General features: G+C 36.9%; 1 protein-coding gene across 2 annotated transcripts in view; it reads right to left on the reverse strand.

Annotated features, from left to right (window-relative positions):
* LOC145247571 (uncharacterized) overlaps positions 1-23,677 on the reverse strand; it is a 50,927-nt gene that overhangs the window by 18,723 nt on the left and 8,527 nt on the right. For both annotated transcript variants that reach the window (XM_080109418.1, XM_080109417.1), the window contains exons 4-6: positions 9,434-9,557; positions 5,686-5,771; positions 987-1,197 (exon numbers count right to left, since the gene is read on the reverse strand). In XM_080109418.1, coding sequence (XP_079965544.1) covers positions 987-1,197; positions 5,686-5,771; positions 9,434-9,557 — 421 coding nt within the window. The remainder of the gene's footprint in view (positions 1-986; positions 1,198-5,685; positions 5,772-9,433; positions 9,558-23,677) is intronic.

The raw sequence follows: 23,677 nt of genomic DNA on the forward strand, positions 1-23,677 counted from the left end.
TATTGAAAGTATAGACTGATATGATTCAACTTTTTTTATTTTTTGTTTTTAAATTTGTTAAATTTTATTAAAATTAGTGTTTTGTACAAAATGAATGCTTAAAGTGTTTTTTAGAATTATATTTTTTAGATGAAAATGGATGATTTGTATTATTTACATCATTCATATTAAGTGTTCTCACCTTGGATGTTGTTCTCCCAATATTTAATTTGTACGGAATTTTCTATGAAACCCTTTATTTAATCAACAGGGTAGCTTATTCTTGTTCCATCAGCTATGACTTGAGTAATTCGTAATTGTATTCTTACTTAGGTTTGAACCTTCAACCTCCAAAAGATTCACTTAGAACTGATCATAACTTAGCGCTTATATCCATTATGCTCTAGGCCATTTCCGGGTTTGACAAGATGCACATGAAGAAGTTAGGACGTCATATTAGCCGAATTGTTGTCAGAATAACATTGGTGAAAACAGAAGCCCAAATCTAAATTTAGTCTTCATCAAAAATTGTTTTTGTTTATTAAAAGTTTAAAACGGTAAAAAATATGCTTAGTTCAAGAAATAAACAAGAAAAAACATGACTGTTTGCAAAAGAAAGAATCCAATATGTATATTGGGAGGCAGGGGTAGTGGTGGTACAGAAATAATTTTTTAATGAAACAAAGTCTTCTACTTCCCCTACCAAACTCATAAATCATATGAAGGCAAACTTGATGCGAAAAGAAGAGAGAAAAACAATAAAAGCAAAAGAAAATAAAATTGAGCCAAATGATGAAACAATAAAGACATAAAGCAATAACAATTCGTCTGAAATCAGTTGAGAAATAAAAGAAAATTTAAACAGAATTGTAAAATTGAAAAAAAAAGAAAGTGGAATTTTGCATTATCTGAATTTCACTAAAAAAGTGGAGATCTCAATCCCTGCTTGAATAATTTCCTGGTTCAGAAACCTTTTTGGTTGAAGTTCTTAAGGCAACATTACTTACCAGATTCAGGATTCATGCTGTCAAGGTAACACGTTACTGGTTCATGCAAATAACTTTCATCTTTAGATAAATACATTCCTGGAAAATGCTCCACATCAGAAATGGAATTTTCTTTTAAAGGTATAACAGGATTGTTAATCATATTCATCATTTTTGAAGAGATTTTATTAGGATTTTTACACTTTTTATGAGTAAACTCCTGAGGGGAAGACTGCAAAAACCAAAAACAAAACAAAAATAGTGACAATACACAATCAATCATAATTGTTGGTATTTTTTTAGATTAAAAAATAATGGAAATATGAGATAAAAATCTTAAAAAATACAATTATAAACTATTATAAAATGTTATAAGACGTGCTACAAAAATGTTATAAAATTCTTTATAAAATAATATAATACAAAAAAGACTTCAAAAATGTCATAAAATAGTAATTATAAAAGAAATGTATTATAAAGTAATCTTATATATATATATATATATATATATATATATATATATATATATATATATATATTTTATATACTCCCCTAGATAATAATATCTAGGATTTGTGAATGCACGTCGCGTCTAGAGTTATTTACGTTGACTTTTACACAATTCTTGCTATTTCGGCTTCACTCGTGTTGATTCGGCTTTTTCGTATAAAAGCGAAACTGATGTGAAACTAAGGTGCAGTTCTCGTCCTACAGGCAGGAAGCGTCCAGAAAGCAATGGACGCTTGGTCAATGTCGGTGAAACCGTCATATCAGACAATTGCTTTCATTTGGAGGGTAGCTGGTTTTCACCAACACATTGGGGAAACAAAACCAGACAAAGTTGAGTAAAAAACAAACCCAAAAGAATTACCCTGCAGTTAAAATTAAGTGCGAAATTTAATTTTCTTTGACCTAACTAAATTCGCCACGCACCTGCCAGTTTATAAACGTTAAATTAATATTGTTTTCAATTACTTTCCTTTCATGGGCGAGTGGTAAGTTATCAAGTTTTTTGCCTCAACTTTCCGGGTTCAATCCTACCTACCTACCCAAACTTAAAAAAAAATTTTTTCCCATTTTTTTAACAAGTTTTTTTTATTTTACTTTTTCTTCTTTTTACATCATGTTCACTGTTTTTTTTTGTTTTTCCGATTTTTTAAAATTTGGATCTAATCCCCCCCCCCCCAACACATGCACCTACAAAAAACTTTTTTTTCGCTGTTTTTTTTTTTTTTTTGTTCGTTTTTTTTTAATATTGTTTTTCGACTGATTCTTTAGTTTTATTTATGGAAAGTTGGCCCATCTTCTTAATAAAACAGGTTGCTCTATTCAATTTCTGTGAAATAAAGAATTATCCTACTTGGAATTATTTTACAAGAGTGACATTTCTTTTTTAATGATCAACAAAAATAATAGAAGCAGTAGCAGATAACATTAAGGTTTGGCTTTTTTCACATCAGCTGTAGCTCATACCATAGTAGATCAGACTGAATATCTTAAAGTCTCATTTTTTATATCTCACATAAACCTCTTGGGGAAAATTCACTACTTGATATTAATGCATTGCCTAATACTGATAAGTAGGGACAACTAGTGCTTTAGAAAAAATGCTTAAATATATAATATATATATACATATATATATGCAACAATAAAGACTTACTGTGTTGTAAAATATTTTTACAAATACATATGTAATAAAACCTAAAAACTGCATTATAAAATGTTTTTTTAAAATATATGCAATAATAAAAATATTTTAAAACTGTATTATGAAATACAAGTTGGCTTTGCTAGTTCGCTATTGTTTCGCAATGTTTACTACCTCATTTATCTTTTAAATAAAATAGTAAAGAAATGAAAAGGAAGAGGAGAAAGGAAGAGAGCAAGTGGTTAGTTACCCTTTTTCTTTTTCTATATGGCATCACTAATGGAGAGAGAGAGAAAGAAAGAGAGAGAGAGAGAAAGAAAGAGAGAGAAAGAAAGAAAGAAAGAGAGAGAAAAAGAAAGAAAGAGAGAAAGAAAGAAAGAGAGAGAACAGTCAGTCACTTTCTCACCTTTCTTAAATGTTGCTTAAGTCTGATCAGTATATCTTTCTAGTTAATTTAAATTTCTGCCTTTGAAAATTAATCAGCAAATATTTTAAGATTTTAGTAATTTGTCCATTTATTTTTAGTAAATAATTTTAATTACTGTTAATATTGAAAAAAAAACTTTCATATATACATGAGAAACATAGAACAATAAAATTAGAAATAAGTAACACTAATAAACAGTTTTAAAGTTGTTATGCAAATTAAGTATTCTAATGATTCTCTTCAGTAATATATATATATGCATGGTATTTCAAAATATTAATGTTGGTATTATTGATTTAGAATTTAGAAATGAAAATATCCTTTGCATTTATTCATATAGATGTTATCAAAAATAAATAAATAAACAGAATATAAGACACATAATTTCTGGCTGAAACTGAACAGTATGAATTTGTTGTCTATTAATAAATTTTATTTGTTTTTGTGTGAATGAACTTTATCATTTTTTTCTCACATTGCGTTTCCCTCTATAAACTTTGATGATCCAGCATTTGAACACATAACCTAATCTGGAGTTAGAGTCGCTTTTCTGACAGATCTTCAGATAAATAGAAATAAATAGGTGCTTAATTCAAAATTCCAATGGGGATGAACCAGGCAAACAATGTGATAGCCTAAAACAAAGGCCTCTCTCTTAATCTCTGTAATTATTTTATTAAAATGTTCTTCATGTGAACATCCTCCATCAGAAAGAATTAGATTGTAACAAAAAAAAAAAAAAAAAAAAAAAAAAGTTAAAATATTCATTTTATTTGTTTAAAAGAAAGTATTTAGCTGACAAGTATTTTTTTACTGTAAGAAAAAAAAAACAATATTTATTGTTTTAAAAAGATATAAATTATCACCACTTTTCATAAATAAACAAGAAGCATATTAGTTTTATTTATTTAAAGATATTTAACTGAGAATGGGAATTATTTTTATCGGAGAAGAAAGACAATTTTTAGTTAATATTAAAGTATTGAAGTGAAGTATTCCTAAGTAGGGAATTACCTAGAAAGTGTCTCAATAACATCACCTCACTGGGTTGGTGTCAAGAAGGGCATTCTGCCTATAAAAAATCTTGCTTGAACAAAGGAAATGACTTCCAAAGAAAATCTGCCACATTTCATATTAATTTGAATAACGACCTGGCCAAAGATAGGTTAGTTTGGAAGTCAATTTCTAAAAACTGTCCAACATATGCTAGCATGCAAAACAGATGTTAAACTAAATATAGTCACAATCCTGTAGATGAGGAGTCGGCTGATGGTCTACTTGTGTTGCATGTTTGGTATTCTGCACAACCACTTTGTCCACCACCTCTCATCCTAAACCTGAAACTCTTAAATTAAATAAAATGGCAGTTCAATCAAAAATTATGATTAAACCAGGCTTAAACAAAACCAATTCGCCTCCTCTCTTGAGGCTTGCATTCACAAATATCCGAGGGCTTGATTACAGAAACAAAACTAGAATCAGATGACCATGCATGTGGGAAACATGACAACGATTATCAAGATTAAATTTGGGGTAGATACTTTGACAACCCGCCCCTCACAAAATGGAGCGTCTATTCCGACATCCGTTCTTAACAGGGCTAGGTTGGGGATGTGCATTCCAAAAGCCATTCTTAGCATGAGGATGTTGGGAGTGTCCATTCCAAAAGCCATTATTGACATGAGGAGGTTGGGTGTTGGGCATTACCAACAACAGCCGTACTTAAACTTTTTACGAGGGTGGGGCATGCTTCCACGGGGCAACGCCGGTTAACGGGTCCTGTTAGTTCATTATAATACTGTCTTCATTGCTGTTTGCAAAGGTGATGTAGTCATTTGTTGTGTTGCTGGTTGAGTGCAAAAGCTGAGCTGTTACTGCTAGAATAAAATTTGTGTCTAGTGGAAAATAGAATTAGTTTTTCATTAAGCATTATTGACTGTTAAAAACCAAGTAGCAAACATTTTGATTGGTTTGAAACTGTTTTGTTGTCTGTCAATCATGTGCATTGCTTCAATTTGTCAATTGATATCCGTCTCTCTTGGTAGCAACTTCTGTGTATGCTTTTAGAGGGAAGTACTGTTTGGTTTTTACAAATGCATTTTTTTTTTTAAAATGGGAGTCACCACTTATCAACACACAGAGGCAACTCAAGGATAAGGGTTCATGAGTGTACAGTAGTCAATTGTTTTGTTTTTAAGTGTATTGTTTTCATCTTTACTGGAATTGCTTTATTGAAGATGGTAACAAAAATATTATTACATCTTCATACAACATCTTTTCTATCCTTTCTGAATGGATGGCAACACAATGTAGTGAAACAAAGGTTATATAATCATCAGCTGCACTTTTGCTTAAGTTAAGAAGGAAGAAATTCAAGTTGATTGGAAGCAAAGCAGAATTAAATGGAGATGAACTGGCGTTATTTTGGCGTTTTCCTTCTTGACTAGTTTCCTAATCAAGGCTTGGGTGTCTAGTCTACCTTTATATTGCACATATAGTAGGGTTGGGGTTCATTTTAAATTAAAGGAATATGGATGTTCATTTATACATTTATCTGACTTGCCCTCAAATTCATTAATATGTGATTTAGTTCACATAAAAAAAAAAAAAAAAAGGCTGCAATGAAATAACAATTTTTCTTACCTTTGCTAAGGTTGGAAATTTCCTGCATGGATTAGTAGCAGTTTTAAAATCATTACCATTTTGACCCCACAAGGTTTTTGTTATATCTATAATAAAATATAATATATAACAAATATAGATACCAGCATTTTTTTTAGTTTGGTTTGATCACACTGAAGGAATGGATGAAAGTGCTTGGATTAACAAGGAAATACTGGAGGAAGTTATAAGATGGATTTGAGAGAAAAAAGTATAAATAAAAACCTGGCCAGAGATAGGTTAGTTTGGAAAGCAGTTTCTAAAACCTGTATAACACATGCCAGCATGTAAAACAAATATTGAGTTGAATATGATGAACCTAATTAAATATCAGGATTTCTTTACAGAGAGAGAGAGAGAGAGAGAGAGAGAGAGAGAGAGAGAGAGAGAGAGAGAGAGAGTAAACAAGTTCCTGAAGCATGTCAGGAATATATCAAGTGTAAATATTAAAAATAAAAATAATAGTACTGAGAACTTTCAAGTGAAAATTTCAAAACAATCTGAATTGACTGAAGTTTGGTTTTACAGCATATCCTACATTTTTAGTCCTGTAATTTCAATACATCATCATCATCATCACAGGCTCCTTGCCCGGACCAATGTGACTCTTCCTTTCCAGAGTTTCCTGTCTTCCACCAGTTGCCTTAGATCTTCAGGTTCACAGTTGGCGTCGTGTGCTATTTGTTGGATGTACGTGGATCTAGGTTGTCCTCTGCTTGCACGTCCATGTCGTGGAGTCCATAGCAATACATCACTCACCAATTCATGCTTGCTCCTCAGACGATGACCGGCAAATCGTAGGCGTCTTTCTCTGATTGTATTAGATATGGCAGGTAGGTTGCCATAAAGTTGCTGCTTCGTGGGATGATTTTGCCAAGATATATTTAATATTGTACTTAGCATACGGGTGTATGTGCCATCTAGTTTTCTTTCCAATCTTTTGGTGAGTGTCCAGGTTGTAGCACCGTAAACAAGGACAGACTCTACCACTGCCCTGAAGAACTGCCTTTTCAGGTTGTCAGCCAGTCCCGAAGTCTATACTGAATGTAGCCATGCGGTTCATGCTTTTGAGATGCGAATTCTGATATCTCTCTCTGTGGAAACTATGTTGCTGCCCAGATACGTAAACTCAGCGACTTCTTTCAGTGTTGATCCAACAAAAGCCCTGATCTCTCCTTTCACATTTAAACTCATAAACTTTGTCTAATCCGCATTTATGTGGACCAGTGTCATTTCCAGACTTTTCTAGCTTACGTAACAGTGTTTGCGCATCAGCAGTATTGTTCGCGAACAAAGCAATATCGTCTGCGTAATCTGCATCAGTTATGTGTGCTGATTGATGACGTCTGTTTCTGGATTCATTTAGGGTGAAGCCTAGCATGTTGTGTATATCAACAGAGGTGCAAAGTACAAAGTCAAGACAGGCATTAAAAAGAAAAGGGGCAAAAGTATCTCCTTGTAGAACCCCAGTGCGGATGTTGAAAAATTCAGTGTCCCCATCTGGGGACCTGACCATTGCTCGAGTGTGCTCATATAGCATCATGATAGCATTAATAACTTCATTTAGAATGCCATATGCTTTTAATATGCTAGCCATTTTTCCTCCATGTATGGAGCGAATGCTTTGGAGAAATCTTCAATACTTAGCGAGTCATTTTGGTCAAAGTTTTACGTTTCAAGTATAAGCAAGCACTAGGCAGCATGTTTAGTGGGTTATATGTCTGCAATGCATGTGAATAACAGGCTTGCTGCAAGAGACCAAGTGAAGAGAAACCATGTAAAAAATTGGAAATATATCTGAAGTTTTAACAACCCACAATTCGTTTTGCCTATTTGGAAAAATGTAATGGTTTTACAGATACTGGGTTCCCTTCTGTGGTTATAATCAACTCAGAGTCTTCCAAATTTAATGGTTGTCAAGATATGGACCCTTTAAACAGAAATATTTTTGTATATTCATAGATAAGGTTGGCCATTATTTTCAAATAGATACTTGTGGACGAGGGGGGGGGGGCTAAAGAAAAAATATCCAAATATCTATATACGATATATCATATATTCCAGCAGATGAGAAAGGAATCAGTTGGTTTTCTGAGCATCTCAGTCAGTAGATGTTTGTATGCCTATCAGAGAGAGAGAGAGAGAGAGAGAGAGAGAGAGAGAGAGATTGGCTCCTCGGCTCCAAGCTAAGAGATTGTCCTGATTTGCAAGTCTGTTGTTAAGTAGAAGAAAATGAGTATCTTCATAACGTGCCTCAAAATAAAACTTTGTTACTTGTTTTAAACTGGAGTTATAATTTTGTTTGGAGAGAGAATCCTTCTGTTGCAGCACTGGATGTGATCATGCAACTGAAATTGCGACCCGTGTCAGAAGTGTGCAATGATTTGAACCAGCACAACAAGCAGACGATAACAGCCTCTACAGTGAACACACAGAAATGTACATTCACATAAGTTCTTAATATTTTAAAATATATATAGATTAATTTATTTTGTAAAAATAGTAGTAATTTTTAATTATATTCTATCTTCCAGCATGGATTAAATAGAATATTCAGTTTGAAATTTCATAAAAGATTCCCAGAGTTCGATAAGGTCAGAGGTTACAGAACAAAAATTTTGAGAAAATAACATGCAACCTAACCCCAGAACAACCTTCCCTCCACACTTAACTCATCGCTTCTCCAGGCAGAGAGATAAACTGATAGTGAAATGGGTTGGTGAGGACAATTACAACCAGAAACCTGTGCATCAAATCTAAGAGGTTGGTAAAAATTTAAGTGATGCTGCTCTGGCTTCCAAATCCAAGTATATCATGCAATAGTATAACATTGCCTTAGGGATGAGATTGTCGTACAGTGCTTAATTAAAACGATTTTTCTTTGTAAAATGACTTCTTTTGTTTGCAATGATTTGTGTTATTTCTGACTTAACTAACCTAAACAGTTTATCACTTTATAAGTTTCTAATTTCTTGAAATATTCGTTTTAATTATTTCTGATGTTAGAAAATATTCCAATGATTTGTCTATCTTACTAGAAGCGGCTGAAGCCCTTATATTCCCAAAATCTTTCAGAAGCATTAAAAATAGGTCATTGAAATGAAGAAGCAAAATATTTTAAAGTTCAATTTTGGACTTCTAGTGAAAAGGGTGAAGCTATTATCGTGTTCGGGAAACCAGTCTCCAATTCAGAGATATTACACCACACTTTGAAAAAGCTATCATATCTCCAAAACTAGGCCATATTTGGTATTTTAGACAGTCTTTTGAATTCCTCATTAAATTTTGACCCAGAAAAATGGTATCACAAACCATATGATCCTGCTTTCAAAAATGACCTAAAATGGCCCGGATGGGAAAAAAACTCTTCATAGAGGCTTGAACAGGGTTCTCTATGGAATTTCAAACAGAACTCTATATTTATTTAGTGGCAAAACTTTGAACAACCAAAACAACCATTATTATTCATTATGGAACTTTGAAATCAATTCTATGAATTATATTAAAAATACAATTGTGAATTACTTACAAATTTTACCTGGTCATCTTTGATGGAATGAGAACAAGCTGTGTATTAAATAAATGGTTTCCATTCGAAATTTTGTACAGATTCCCAAATTTGATATAAAAATTCTTGAGTTTGAGTAAAATGCAATTAAAGAAAGTTGCAGGCTACATTCAGCTGAAATGTGAGAATAAAAGAATTTTTGTTATTGTTGTCTTTTCTTACCCTCATGGCTAATATTTGAAGCAAGGAGTACGTTGGAAGCATCCAAGTTTAGCTCCTTACACACCTTTGTGATCATCTTTTCTAAGTAAACAATGTAACAAATGGCTCGGTGCATGGTGATCACCTGTAATGAACATTTAAAAAAAATAAAACATTAAAAAATATCTCCAGTATAAATAAAAAAGGAAAAAAGTGAAAAGAGAAAAGGAAAAAGAAAAAAAAGAATGTTTCTTGCAACAGCCCATCCACCAAAATTTGAGTGAAAATTCAATACTTAGCCCCAAAGCACACAAAAAATACTATTAGAATATAGATATGCTATTGCCCACATTCCCAAGAAATGCATGGTATTATTGAAACCATTATAGACATACTTTTTAGATTGATACGTGAATTCTGGTGAAAGAACTGACCCATCTAATTATCGCCCCATTAGCCTCCTTCCACTTTTCGCCAAAATATTTGAGACCTTAATTAACCATGCTCTAGTCCATCACCTTACAGATGCTAAACTTCTGACTGACAAACAATATGGATTTAGACAAGTCCATTCCACAGCAGACATCCTCACTGTAATCTCTGAACGCATATACCATTCAGTGGACAAAGCGGGGGAGGGTAGAGCGGTAGCTCTAGATATATCTAAGACTTTTGATAGGGTATGGCATGAGGGTCTCCTTGGACCTCTATTGTTCCTAATATTCATTAATGACCTCCCTGACAAAATTGCCTCTGAGATGGGTATATATGCTGATGACACTACACTCTATAACAGGAATGACAGGAAAACAAATGAACATATATCTAAAGAAATGGCAAAAACACTCGAGGATGACCTCTAATCTGTAGAGGAATGGGGACAAAAATGGATGGTCACATTCAATGCTGCCAAGACTAAACTGGTTTCCTTCATTAATTACAAGAAACCTTCTCTGCTACCAATAGCAATGGCCAGTGACTCTTTATCTGAGAGTACATCTTTCAAACTGCTTGGCGTAAAGTTCACAGGAAACATGAGTTGGAACAATTACATTGAAAGCGATGCCAGAGCCACTGGCAAGGAGGTAGGCTCTCTCTACCATGCTAGAAAACTACTAACACCCGAAAGTATCCTGTACCTCTATAAGGCCACCATTCGCCCATGTATGGAGTATTACTGTCACATTTGGGCTGGTGCATCTACTACTAGTCTCTCGCTCCTAGACAAGGTTCAAAAGAGAGTTGAAAATCTGATAGGCCCTGAACTGGCATCTAAGCTTCAGCCTCTGTCCCATCGATGTAATGTTGCATCCCTCTGCCTGTTCTACAAGTATTTTAATGGTGAATGCTCTGACGAACTGCAGACACTTGTGCCCCCACGATGTAGACACCCTCGACAAACCCGACAGGCAGCTAAATCCCACCCCCACACAGTACAGATCCCTAGATGTAAAAGATCTTTCTACTCCAGTAGTTTCTTCCCAAGAACCGCTAAACTCTGGAATTCCATTCCGGGCCACTGCAGAAGTTCAAGTGTAATGTGAACCGACATCTTGCTGCCCAAATCCCAACATAGTACCCCAGTAGCTGTTGCCCCTGATAGTAGCCCCCTACACCAAAGTGGCAATGTGCCTTGTTTGGGGTGAAAATGTAATAAAATAAAATAAAAAAATAAAGAAAAAAAAAAGGTATGTCGTACACATACTTATAGGAAAATTACTCAATAATGCACCAGTTATTTTCCCTTGTTGATTTGCCCGACAGGTGGCGTCTCTACTTCCTGTTTCACAATCTCCTTTATCTGAACAGCCGATGTAGTCAGATGTACCTTCCATTCGCCTTGACAGGCGATACGTTCGTTTTAAGATAAAACAAAGGTACATTCTTTGTTCAAGATAAGAAGACACGTCTACAACTACATTAACGAACTTGTACGAACTCTAGATACACACGTATCCACAATGAACTTATCAAAACTTTTCTTGTTCATACATATACACACACTAAACATACAACAAACAGTTCTAGTTAAAGCATGCTTATACGTATACACTCACACATACTTTCTTGTTGTTTTTTATCTTGCTCGTTAAACAAAATATATTCTTTGTATATATTGTAACTCAGTATTTGTCTCGTTTTGAACACACATTTTATTATCTTCAAGATAGTCAACCATATCAACTCTACAAACTGATCTCTACACCATGGACCCTAAGCTAATACTTCTAAAAATAAAATGAGATTCTACATTTTATTCAAACGATTACATAAACAACCTGAAAAAATAGAGTTGACATGTCAGATATTAGAAGTTCTGTGTAAAGATACATTCACAATGGAGCATGGCATAGGTTGTGAGTGAGCCACTAAGAGATAATGACTGAGAGGAGAAAACCAAACCCCCTGTGGAGCAGATTCTGATAAGTAACCAATTAAATTGCTTACTAAGGAAAGTAGGTAAAATTTGTGCAGACAATGCCAAGTTACCTTACCATATAATACAAGGTGACAAGAGTGAATTTATTCAGTTTGAAAGTTCAGATTTGGAGTTTACATTTAAAGTAAACTGATGTTGTTGCTTCAAGGAAATTGCTTTTTTCCAATCAGAGAAGTGCTTTTCAATTCGTCCATCAAAAAACCTTAACAAATGACTGTGCAGTAAACTTTGTGAGTAAAAGTTGGAACTCATACTCAGGTATTAATCTCTTAACCAGCGAAAGACTTTTTATTATTATAACTTCAAGTCTCACGGAAATATATATTCTTAATTTTTTTTTAATTAAGAATATTTGTTTAAGTTATTGATACCTTGCTTGCCTAACTTCTGATTAATTAACACAATATGAGTGAGGTAGTCTGGTCAACAGAGATGATTCGACACAATCAATTTTCTTCAATAGAGTGGAAACTTCATTAACATTGGCATCTTAAGAATATGACGAAAAATTGGTGACACCATATCAGCCAACACCAGTGATATTAACCTGAGATAAGAGTGAAAGTGAATAAGTATAAGGGAGGCATTATTGGTTGCTGTGAGGGACTGAGACATTATAATCAATACACGAGTTGTCTTCCCTTACAATTACTTTATGAGACAAAACACAAGTTATTTCCCCTGTGATCACTGCTACTTTATTTTATTTTATTTTTTTTTTACAAAGGAGTCACCACTTATCAAGTCCCGAAGGCTACTCAGGGATAAGTGTTAATGAGTGTACAGTAGTCAATGGGAAAATGTCATAGCAATTATTAGTAGTAGAAATTATTAATAGTAGAAATTTGGTAAATTGGATTACTTAAGAACTTGTTCATGTTGGACTAGACAACCATATTGTAGTCAGTTGGAAAGCAGGAAAATGGAAGACAATTTCACAGGCGTGTAGTTCTAAGAAAGAAGCTTTGTTCATGGAATCTATGTTTAGGTTCAGATAAAGAGTGGGCGAGATTATTGATGGTATCAGCTAGATGAGTGTCTTTCTGGAAAGTCAGGCCAGAGGAGACTATAGATTGGAACTCTGATGAGCATGTGCCATGAAAATAACGATAAAGCAAAGACAAGCTCGCAACGTCTCTTCTGTGGGAAAGAGGTGTGAGGGAAGAGAAAAGAGCATCCCCCACTAGGCTAGGAAGTCTATTTTGAAATCTGTCAAGGCAGAATAAGCTGCTTTTATCAGCTCCTGTCCAGATGTGGCAACAGTACTCAATCCTTGGAATCTTATCCAGATAGAGAATTGCATCAGCAGTAAAATATCTACTAAAGCGGTAGAATGATCCCACCATTTTTTCAGCAGCTTTGGCAACAGATTTGATGTATGTGTTCCATCTCAGATCAAACCTAAAAGCTTGTCAAAACATGGAGCCTCCCCAAGACGAGAGCCATTCATTTCAATTAATGCCAGATGAGGATCAGAATGTTGATGATGTAAAGATACAAGTTTGGTTTTTGATGCATTAAAATTAACCAGCCACCTCTTTCCCCATTTCACGATGTGATCAAGATCAGAGGAGAGAAAATCAGAGAGAACTTGCTTGTTTATGGCCTTTGAAGTTTTTCCATAGATGGTAGTGTCATCAGCATAAATGTCTATAAATGATCTTAGGATGCGATTTAGAAGATCATTAATGAAGATCAGGAAGAGAATTGGGCCCAGGATGGACCCTTGAGGGATGCAGCAATTATACTGTGAGCTTCCGATTTCTGCTCATCAACCACTATTCTTATGAACTTATCAGAGAGAAATGATTTAATAATTGAAAAGACATTTCCAGCTTTACCGTAAGTGGAGATTTTGTGAAGAAGACCTTTATGTCATATCCTATCAAAGACCTTTGATATGTCAAGAGTAATTGCCCTAGAAAGGAAACTTCTGTCGAAAGATTCTCTAATCCTATGCAATATAATTGTTTGCACATCTGCTGTAGATCTAGCAGAATGGAAACCATATTGCATGTCACTGAGGAGGTTATTTTTGTTGAGGTGGTTGACTACTTCTCTATTTAACAAATTCCAGCAACTTACTCATGACACACAGGAGATTAATTGATCTGTACTGAGAGGAAGATGATCGATCACCAGAATTCTAAAATACAGGGCATACTGATGAGGTTTTCCAGGGTGTTGGAAAGCAATTCTCCTTAAGACAATGTTTAAACAGCTTTGTAATATGGGAGTTAGTTCTGGTTGAAGCTTTTTCAGCACTGTAATAGGAATGCCATCAGGGCCAGTTGCTTTATTGGAATCAAGGTTTTTTAATAGCATAGGAACATCACACACAGATATTTGTGTGTTGCATAGCCTATTTTCAGACGCAGACGGCCCTGATTGCATAGAGTAGAATTAGCTGCAAAAAGTTTGGCCTTGTCTGATGCTGACAAGATTACCTCAGATCCATTGCTGATGTTAGAGATAGAACACACACTTCTATTCAAGACCATGTTTGTTATTTGCCAAAATTAGTGGGAACAAGCCACTGCTCAGCTACTTTGAACTTGACAGACTGAGCATACAACTCTCTCACATTCTTTATTACTTTTTTACAGTGGTTGCTGGCAATCCTGAAGACAGCTTTAATCATAGTATTGGAAGCAATGGAAATTGTGATTTGTGTGCAATGGCAGTAGCACATTCTGGAGAGAACCACGGCTGGCTGTTAGGTTTTTGATAGAATTTTTTTAGAGGGTATGAAGCGGTCTATATCTACTTGAATAATGCAAACAAATATTAATCATGACTTGTTAGATTTAAAGAAAAAAAATAATTTGTATATTTTTAGATGTTTGTGAAAAAGTTAAATTTTTGTCAGTTTAGAAGGGAATTTTTCAGTCCTCCTAGGAGGCAACCCAATTTTGTGGTGTAACGAAGCGACATATTCTTGTTGTATCAGAGCGTCAATGAATGAAATCAGCACCCCTATGATAGCTAACTAATGAAAATATTAGCAGCAGTCTTTTCGCTAAAACATGAGTCCATAATCAAGCTCTAGTCCACCACCTTACAGTTGCTAAATTTGTCTGATCATCAATATGGATTTAGGCAAGCCTGTTCTACTGCAGATATTCTGTAATTTCTGTATGTATATACCATGCACTGGATAAGGCAGGGAAGGGGAGGGCAGTAACCTAGATATATCAAAGGCTTTTAACAGGGTATGGCATGATGGTCTTCTCAAGAAAATCAGATCCTATGGTGTTACTAGATGAATACTTAACATAATTAAATCCTTCTTAAATAAGAGAAGAATCCAGGTTGTTCTCGTTGGTCATACATCTAAAAAATATGATATAAATGTGGGTGTACCTCAGGGGTCGATTCTTGGACCTTTATTATTCCTAATATTCATAAATGACCTCCCTGATAAAATACTCTGAGATGGTATATTTGCTGACGACACCATGCTCTATAACAGGCATGAGAGGAAAACAAATGAACACATATCTAAGGCTATGGCAGAAACCAAAGAGGAAAACCTCTCATGTATAATGGAATGGGGTCAAAAATGATAATGTTCAATGCTGCCAAGACTAAGCTCATTTCCTTTAATAATTACAAGAAACCTTCTCAACCATTAATAACTATGGCTAAACATTACTTGAAAGTACTTCGTTCAAACTCCTCGGCTTAATGTTCACAGAGAATATGAGTTGGGACAGATACATCGAGAACATTGCCAAAGCTGCTGCGAAGAAGGTGGGCTCTTTTTACTGTGCTAGAAAGTTACTGTACCCTGTACCTCTACAAGGCAACCATTCGTCCATGTATGAAGTATTCTTGTCACATTTTGGCTGATGCATTTTCTACGTCTCTTGCTCCTGGACAGGGTTCAAAAGAAAGTCCTAACCTGATAGGTCCTGAACTGTCATCTAAGCTTCAACCTCTGTCCCATCGACGAAATGCTTTACAAGTATTTTAATGGTGGATGTTCCGACAAACTACAAGCCCTTGTACCCCTTCGATGTAAATACCCTCGATAAACAACAAAATCCCACCCCTACACAGTAGAGATCTCTAGATGTAAGAAAGCCTTCTACTCTAATAGTTTCTTCCCCAGGACTGCTAAACTTTGGTGTTCCCTTCCAGGTCCCTGCTTCCCCAACTGTACTGACATGTGGAAGTTCAAGTGTAATGTTAACAGACATCTTGCTTCCCAACTCCCTACATAGTATCCCTGTAGCTTATGACCCCGATAGTAGCCCCCTACATCAAAGTGGTACTGTGCCTTGTTTGGGGTAAAAATATATTAAAAAAAAAAAAAAAATTAAGCAAGTGTGCATGCGCTGACATCACAGGAAGAAGTAGAGAAAAAAGAAAATTAAAAAAAAAGCACGTAGTTGAGCAAAGGACGCGATCGGACGTGTTTTGACTCATGGGCAGTAAAAGAGAAAATGCACCGCATGGTCGAAAAAGTGGAAAGGCAAATGACAACAAATGACATGTGCGAGAAAGGGCATCTCAACAGACATGTTCGATGCATGAGTGGTATTTTGAAACACGGTAAAGTTCACTGTCGGAAATTACTGAAATAAATGTTTTTTTTTTGGTACACATTTGGAGCATATTATTGTATATTGATAAATGAAAGACTCTTGGACATTCATGATTGAAGTTTACTTGTTCCAAATATTAGTTGGACTGCAAAAGAGATTGTAAATTCCATTAACAATTCCATCACTGTCAGATAGTATTGATAAATTAGTAATATACATGAAAGGATTTTGGATAAATACAAGACAGACTTTACCCACATTAACAAAATCACCCCTTCTCATGTCTGCAATATCATAAAAACTTAAGACACTTCCAAAGTGTGTGGGCCTGATCTCATCCCTGCTATACTAATTAAGAAATGCTCAGCTAAGCTAGCCCCAAGCTCTACAATAAATGCCTTGCTGAATCGTGCTTCCTAATAGCTGGAAGATGACCTCTGTGGTATCAGTGTACAAGGATTCTGGTGAAAGGACTAAGCCAATTATTGCCCTATCAGTCTCCTCCCCCTCTTCGCTAAAATCTTTGAGAACTTAATTAATCAATCACTAGTCTACCACCTTGCAAAAGCAAATCTTCTCTCTGACAAACAGTATGGATTTAAGCAATGTCGTTCTACAGCAGATATTTTAACAGTCATCTCTGAACGCATATACTACGTACTGGATAAGGAGGGTGAAGTTAGGTCTGTAGCCCTTGACATATCCAAGGGCTTTAATAAAGTCTGGCACGAAGGGCTGCTAATGAAAATTAAATCATATGATAGAACTGGACATATACTAAATACAATTAGATCCTTCTTAGACAATTTCAACAAAAACCTAACAGCCAGCCATGGTTCTCCCCAGAATGTGCTGCTGCTATCGCGCACAGAAATCACTTTTTCCATAGCTACCAACGTAATAGATGTACTGAGACTAAAGCTGCTTTCAGGACTGCCAGCAACCACTGTAAAAGAGTAATAAAAAATGCAAGAGAGCTATATGCCCAGTCTGTTAAATCCAAGGTAGCTGATCAGCGGCTTGGTTCCCACCAGTTTTGGCAAATAACAAATAGGATCCTGAACAGAAGTGTGCGTTCTATCCCAACCATTATCAATGGACCAGAGGTCATCTCGTCCGGCAAGGCCAAACTATTTGCAAAGAACTTTGCAGCTAATTCTACCCTATGCGACGAAGGCCATCAACTCCCCATATTTCCTCCTATAACACAGAACAAGCTAGGTAACATACAAATATCCGTGCATGAGGTCGCCAAGCTAATCAAGAACCTAGATTCCAGTAAAGCAACTGGTCCTGATGGCATCCCAATTATAATGTTAAAAAAGCTTCAACCAGAACTTGCTCCCATACTTACGAAACTATTTAAGCGCTGCCTTAAGAAGAAGTGCTTTCCGACTCCCTGGAAGACCTCATCAGTTTGCCCTGTATTTAAGAATTCAGGTGATAAGTCATCTCCCTCTCAGTACAGACCAATAAGTCTTCTCTGTGTTATGAGCAAGTTGCTGGAATCAATATTAAATAGAGAAATAGTCAACCACCTCAGCAGGAATAACCTTCTTAGTGACGCACAATATGGTTTCTGCTCTGCAAGATCTACTGCAGATGTGCTGACAGTTATATCCCACAGGATTAGTGAATCTCTTGACAAAGGCTTCCTTTCTAGGGCAATTGCTCTTGACATATCAAAGGCCTTTGACAAAGTATGGCATAAGGGTCTACTTCACAAGATTTCCAGTTACGGTATAACGGGAAATGTTTTCTCAATCATTAAATCATTTCTCTCCGATAGGCTCATAAGAGTAGTGGTAGATGGACAAAAATCGGAGGTCTGCAATATAAATGCTGGAGTCCCCCAGGGGTCAATCCTGGACCCAACTCTCTTCCTAATCTACATCAATGACCTCCCTAAACACATACTTAAATCATTCGTTGACATCTATGCTGATGACACGACCATCTACGGCAACACATCAAAGGCCGTAAATAACAAAGTTCTCTCTAATTCTCTCTCCTCTGATCTCGAGCACGTGGTTCAGTGGGGGAAGATGTGGCTGGTTACCTTTAATGCATCCAAAACCAAACTCCTATCCTTACATCATCAACGCTCTGATCCCCAGCTGGCATCAATTGTGATGGATGGCTCTCGTCTGGGTGAGGTCCCGTGTTTTGACAAGCTTCTGGGTTTGACCTTTACTCCTGATCTGAAATGGAACACGTACATCAAGTCTGTTGCCAAGGTCGCTGGAAAGATGGTGGGATCCTTCTACCGCTCCAGAAGATATCTCACTACTGATGCAATTCTCTATCTATATAAAAGCCAAGTACGTCCAAGGATGGAATACTGTTGCCATATCTGGGCAGGAGCTGCTAAAAACAGCCTATCCTGCCTTGACAGAGTACAAAATAGACTACGTGGCTTAGTGGGGGATGCCCTTTTCTCTACCCTGCAACCTCTCTCCCACAGAAGAGACATTGTGAGCCTATCCTTGTTTTATCGTTATTTTCATGGCAGGTGGTCGTCTGAAATCCAATCTCTGGTCCCCCCTCGCCAATCTTTCACGAAAAACACCCGTCTAGCTGAATCCACTGTGAAAAATTTCCCCCACTCTATATCTGTGCCTAAATCAAAACGCGGATTCCATGAACAAAGCTTCTTTCTTAGAACTGCATGCCTGTGGAACTCTGTTCCGTCTGCCTGCTTCCCACCGGACTACAACTTGGATGTCTTCAAGTCCAATGTTAACAAATTCCTAATGAACCACCCTCTTAAGTAAACGCTTCATCAAATCTCCACACTAACGTAATGTACTTGCAATAACCCTTATCCCTGAGTGGCTTCCGGGCGTTGATAAGTGGTGATCACTGTGTAAAAAAAAAAAGAAAAAAAAAAAAAAAGGACCATCCAGGTTATTGTTGACGGACATATATCCAAGCAGCTTAACACTAATGTGGGAGTGCCTCGGGGATCAATTCTTGGACAACTATTATTCCTGATATTCATAAAAGACCTCCCTGATAATATTAGGTCTGAGATAGGTATATTTGCTCATGATACATAACTATAACATGCATGAAGGAAAAATGGATGTACATAAATCTAAGACAATGGCAGAATGGTTAGAAAATGACCTCAGACCATAGTGGAATGAGGACGCAAAACGATAGTAACACTTAATGCTAGTAAGACTAAGCTAATCTCCTTTAACAATTACAAACGCCTCTCCAACTATCGATATCCATGACACATAACACTCTACCTGAGAATTTTTCAGCCTAGCATTTGCGGGAAATATGAACTGGAACAAATACATTGAGGACATTGCAAAGGCTACTGTAAAGAAGGTGGGTTCCTTCTTTCGAGCTAGAAGACCTGTACCTCTACAAAGCCACTATTTGCCCATGCATGGAGTATTGTTGCCACATCTGGGCTGGTGCATCTATCACTAGCCTCTCCCTCTTGTATAGGGCCCAGAAAAGAGTTTTCAATCTTATAGGTCCCACTTTGTCAGCTCTAACCACTGTCCCATTACTGCAATGTTGCATCTCTGCGCCTGTTTTACAAGTATTTTAACGGAATGTGCTCTGATGAACTTGTTACGCTTGTGTCCCCTTGACATACACATTCCTGACAAATTTGTTTAGCCACAAAATTACACCTTCACTGTTGAGGTTCCTAAATGCCAGAAAGCTTTCTACTCTAATAGTTTCTTCCTTCAAACAGCTAGAGCTTGGAATTCCCTTCTTGTTACCTGCTTCCCTGACTGTACTGATATGCAGAAGTTTAAATGTAACGTAAACCAACATCTTGTTAATCTTTTCTATGCATGCTCCCAAATAGTAGTCCCTTACATCCAAGTGGTGATATGCTACTACCAGGTCTCCTTCTCCAATATCAGGGGTCTACGTTCCAACCTTCCAGAGGTTGAAACCCAATTACAGGAGACGAAACCAGACATATTATTTCTATGTGAAACTGGAATAGGGCCGACCACTTCCCTAGATGAGTTCATAATTAATGGATACTCCAATTTAACAGCTAAATCTGACTCCCAAGATCGCCATGGGCATGGAATATGTGCCTACATTAAGGATGGCTTCCCATGTGGCAGGGATATCTCTAGAGAAGATCCTAATTTACCCTATATGTGCTTCAGGGTTGCACTTGCTAACACCACTGCATTTATATTTGCCCTCTATAGGCCCCACAACAGCGGAGTTACTATCTTTAAGAGCATATCTGAGAAAATAGACCACATACTGTCTTCACATCCCTCGGCTAACATCCACATCTGTGGTGACTTCAACGTCCATAACGTGGAATGGCTGACCCATTCAAATAAGACAGATGATGAGGGGAGGTTTTGTCATGATTTTGCCATTGATTATGACCTCACTCAGATTGTTCGCGAACCCACCCGTGTGCCCGATAAACCCAATCAATATGCAAGCCTCTTAGACTTTTTTCTCTCAACTTCCCCTGAGCTATGTTCATGTACCGTTCATTCTCCTCTAGGATCCTCCGACCACTCCGTCGTATCAGTTAAGATAAAAATGAAATATAAGAAGCCATCAGACGTACCCCTCCACCGTACTGTATACCGATACTCTATGGCTGACTGGGATAGCTTCCGTACATTCATATCTGATTTACCTCTGCACTCCACGTTTAAAAAGGAAGTGTCCTCTATAGTATCAGATCTGACCGAATGGTTAATTGTAGGCATAGACCAATTCATACCATCTAAAAAATTCCAACAAAAACCTAACAGCCAGCCATGGTTCTCCCCAGAATGTGCTGCTGCTATCGCGCACAGAAATCACTTTTTCCATAGCTACCAACGTAATAGATGCACTGAAACTAAAGCTGCTTTCAGGACTGCCAGCAACCACTGTAAAAGAGTAATAAAAAATGCAAGAGAGCTATATGCCCAGTCTGTTAAATCCAAGGTAGCTGATCAGCGGCTTGGTTCCCACCAGTTTTGGCAAATAACAAATAGGATCCTGAACAGAAGTGTGCGTTCTATCCCAACCATTATCAATGGACCAGAGGTTATCTCGTCAGCGTCAGACAAGGCCAAACTATTTGCAAAGAACTTTGCAGCTAATTCTACCCTATGCGACGAAGGCCATCAACTCCCCATATTTCCTCCTATAACACAGAACAAGCTAGGTAACATACAAATATCCGTGCATGAGGTCGCCAAGCTAATAAAAAACCTAGATTCCAGTAAAGCAACTGGCCCTGATGGCATCCCAATTATAGTGTTAAAAAAGCTTCAACCAGAACTTGCTCCCATACTTACGAAACTATTTAAGCGCTGCCTTAAGGAGAAGTGCTTTCCGACCCCCTTGAAAGACCTCATCAGTTTGCCCTGTATTTAAGAATTCAGGTGATAAGTCATCTCCCTCTCAGTACAGACCAATAAGTCTTCTCTGTGTTATGAGCAAGTTGCTGGAATCAATATTAAATAGAGAAATAGTCAACCACCTCAGCAGGAATAACCTTCTTAGTGACACACAATATGGTTTCCGCTCTGCAAGATCTACCGCAGATGTGCTGACGGTTATATCCCACAGGATTAGTGAATCTCTTGACAAAGGCTTCCTTTCTAGGGCAATTGCTCTTGACATATCAAAGGCCTTTGACAAAGTATGGCATAAGGGTCTACTTCACAAGATTTCCAGTTACGGTATAACGGGAAATGTTTTCTCAATCATTAAATCATTTCTCTCCGATAGGCTCATAAGAGTAGTGGTAGATGGACAAAAATCGGAGGCCTTCAATATAAATGCTGGAGTCCCTCAGGGGTCAATCCTGGGCCCAACTCTCTTCCTGATCTACATCAATGACCTCCCTAAACACATACTTAAATCATTCGTTGATATCTATGCTGATGACACGACCATCTACGGCAACACATCAAAGGCTCTAAATGACGAAGTTCTCTCGGATTCTCTCTCCTCTGATCTCGAGCGCGTGGTTCAGTGGGGGAAGATGTGGCTAGTTACCTTTAATGCATCCAAAACCAAACTCCTATCCTTACATCATCAACGCTCTGATCCCCAGCTGGCATCAATTGTGATGGATGGCTCTCGTCTGGGTGAGGTCCCGTGTTTTGACAAGCTTCTGGGTTTGACCTTTACTCCTGATCTGAAATGGAACACGTACATCAAGTCTGTTGCCAAGGTCGCTGGAAAGATGGTGGGATCCTTCTACCGCTCTAGAAGATATCTCACTACTGATGCAATTCTCTATCTATATAAAAGCCAAGTACGGCCAAGGATGGAATACTGTTGCCATATCTGGGCAGGAGCTGCTAAAAACAGCCTATCATGCCTTGACAGAGTACAAAATAGACTTCGTGGTTTAGTGGGGGATGCCCTTTTCTCTACCCTGCAACCCCTCTCCCACAGATAAGACGTTGCGAGCCTATCCTTGTTTTATCGTTATTTTCATGGCAGGTGCTCGTCTGAACTCCAATCCCTGGTCCCCCCTCGCCAATCTTTCACGAAAAACACCCGTCTAGCTGAATCCACTGTCAAAAATTTCCCCCACTCTATATCTGTGCCTAAATCAAAACGCGAATTTCATGAACAAAGCTTCTTTCTTAGAACTGCACGCCTGTGGAACTCTGTTCCGTCTGCCTGCTTCCCTCCGGACTACAACTTGGATGTCTTCAAGTCTAATGTTAACAAATTCCTAATGAACCGCCCCCCCCTAATTAAACACTTCATCAAATCTCCTCACTAACGTAATGTACTTGCAATAACCCTTATCCCTGAGTGGCTTCCGGGCCTTGATAAGTGGTGATCCCTGTGTAAAAAAAAAAAAAAAAAGAAAAAAAATGCCTTGTTTGGGGTTAACGTGAGCAAAAAGTCTCTTTAAAAAATAAATTAAAAAAAACTTTGAATTTACAGTGATTAGTTATTCAATTAAAATAAAAAAAAATTGATTCTAATGCACAAAAGTTGGCCATACCTACTCAATAATACATGCACACGGAATAATGAAAATAATTGCTGTGTTTAGAATTAATCTTAACAAAAGCCTTCTTCAGCTAAACTTGCTTAAATTTCTGTTGTACTTTTTCTAGAATTCAGTTAAATTATTTGGCATGGGAAAAAATGTTTTTCTGTTTTATTATATGCTAGGATTCAGTGTGCCACTTATAATTGTGCAATGCATCACTGGTCTTAGGTGATATGTAAACTGTATATCATATATGTTGAGCATGGCTTGTTGAAACAATATATGAGAGATAATTTAAGAAATGA

Source organism: Euprymna scolopes, chromosome 25 (assembly GCF_053919585.1).
Source record: "Euprymna scolopes isolate OS-2025 chromosome 25, ASM5391958v1, whole genome shotgun sequence".
Classification (NCBI taxonomy): Eukaryota; Metazoa; Mollusca; class Cephalopoda; order Sepiida; family Sepiolidae; genus Euprymna; species Euprymna scolopes.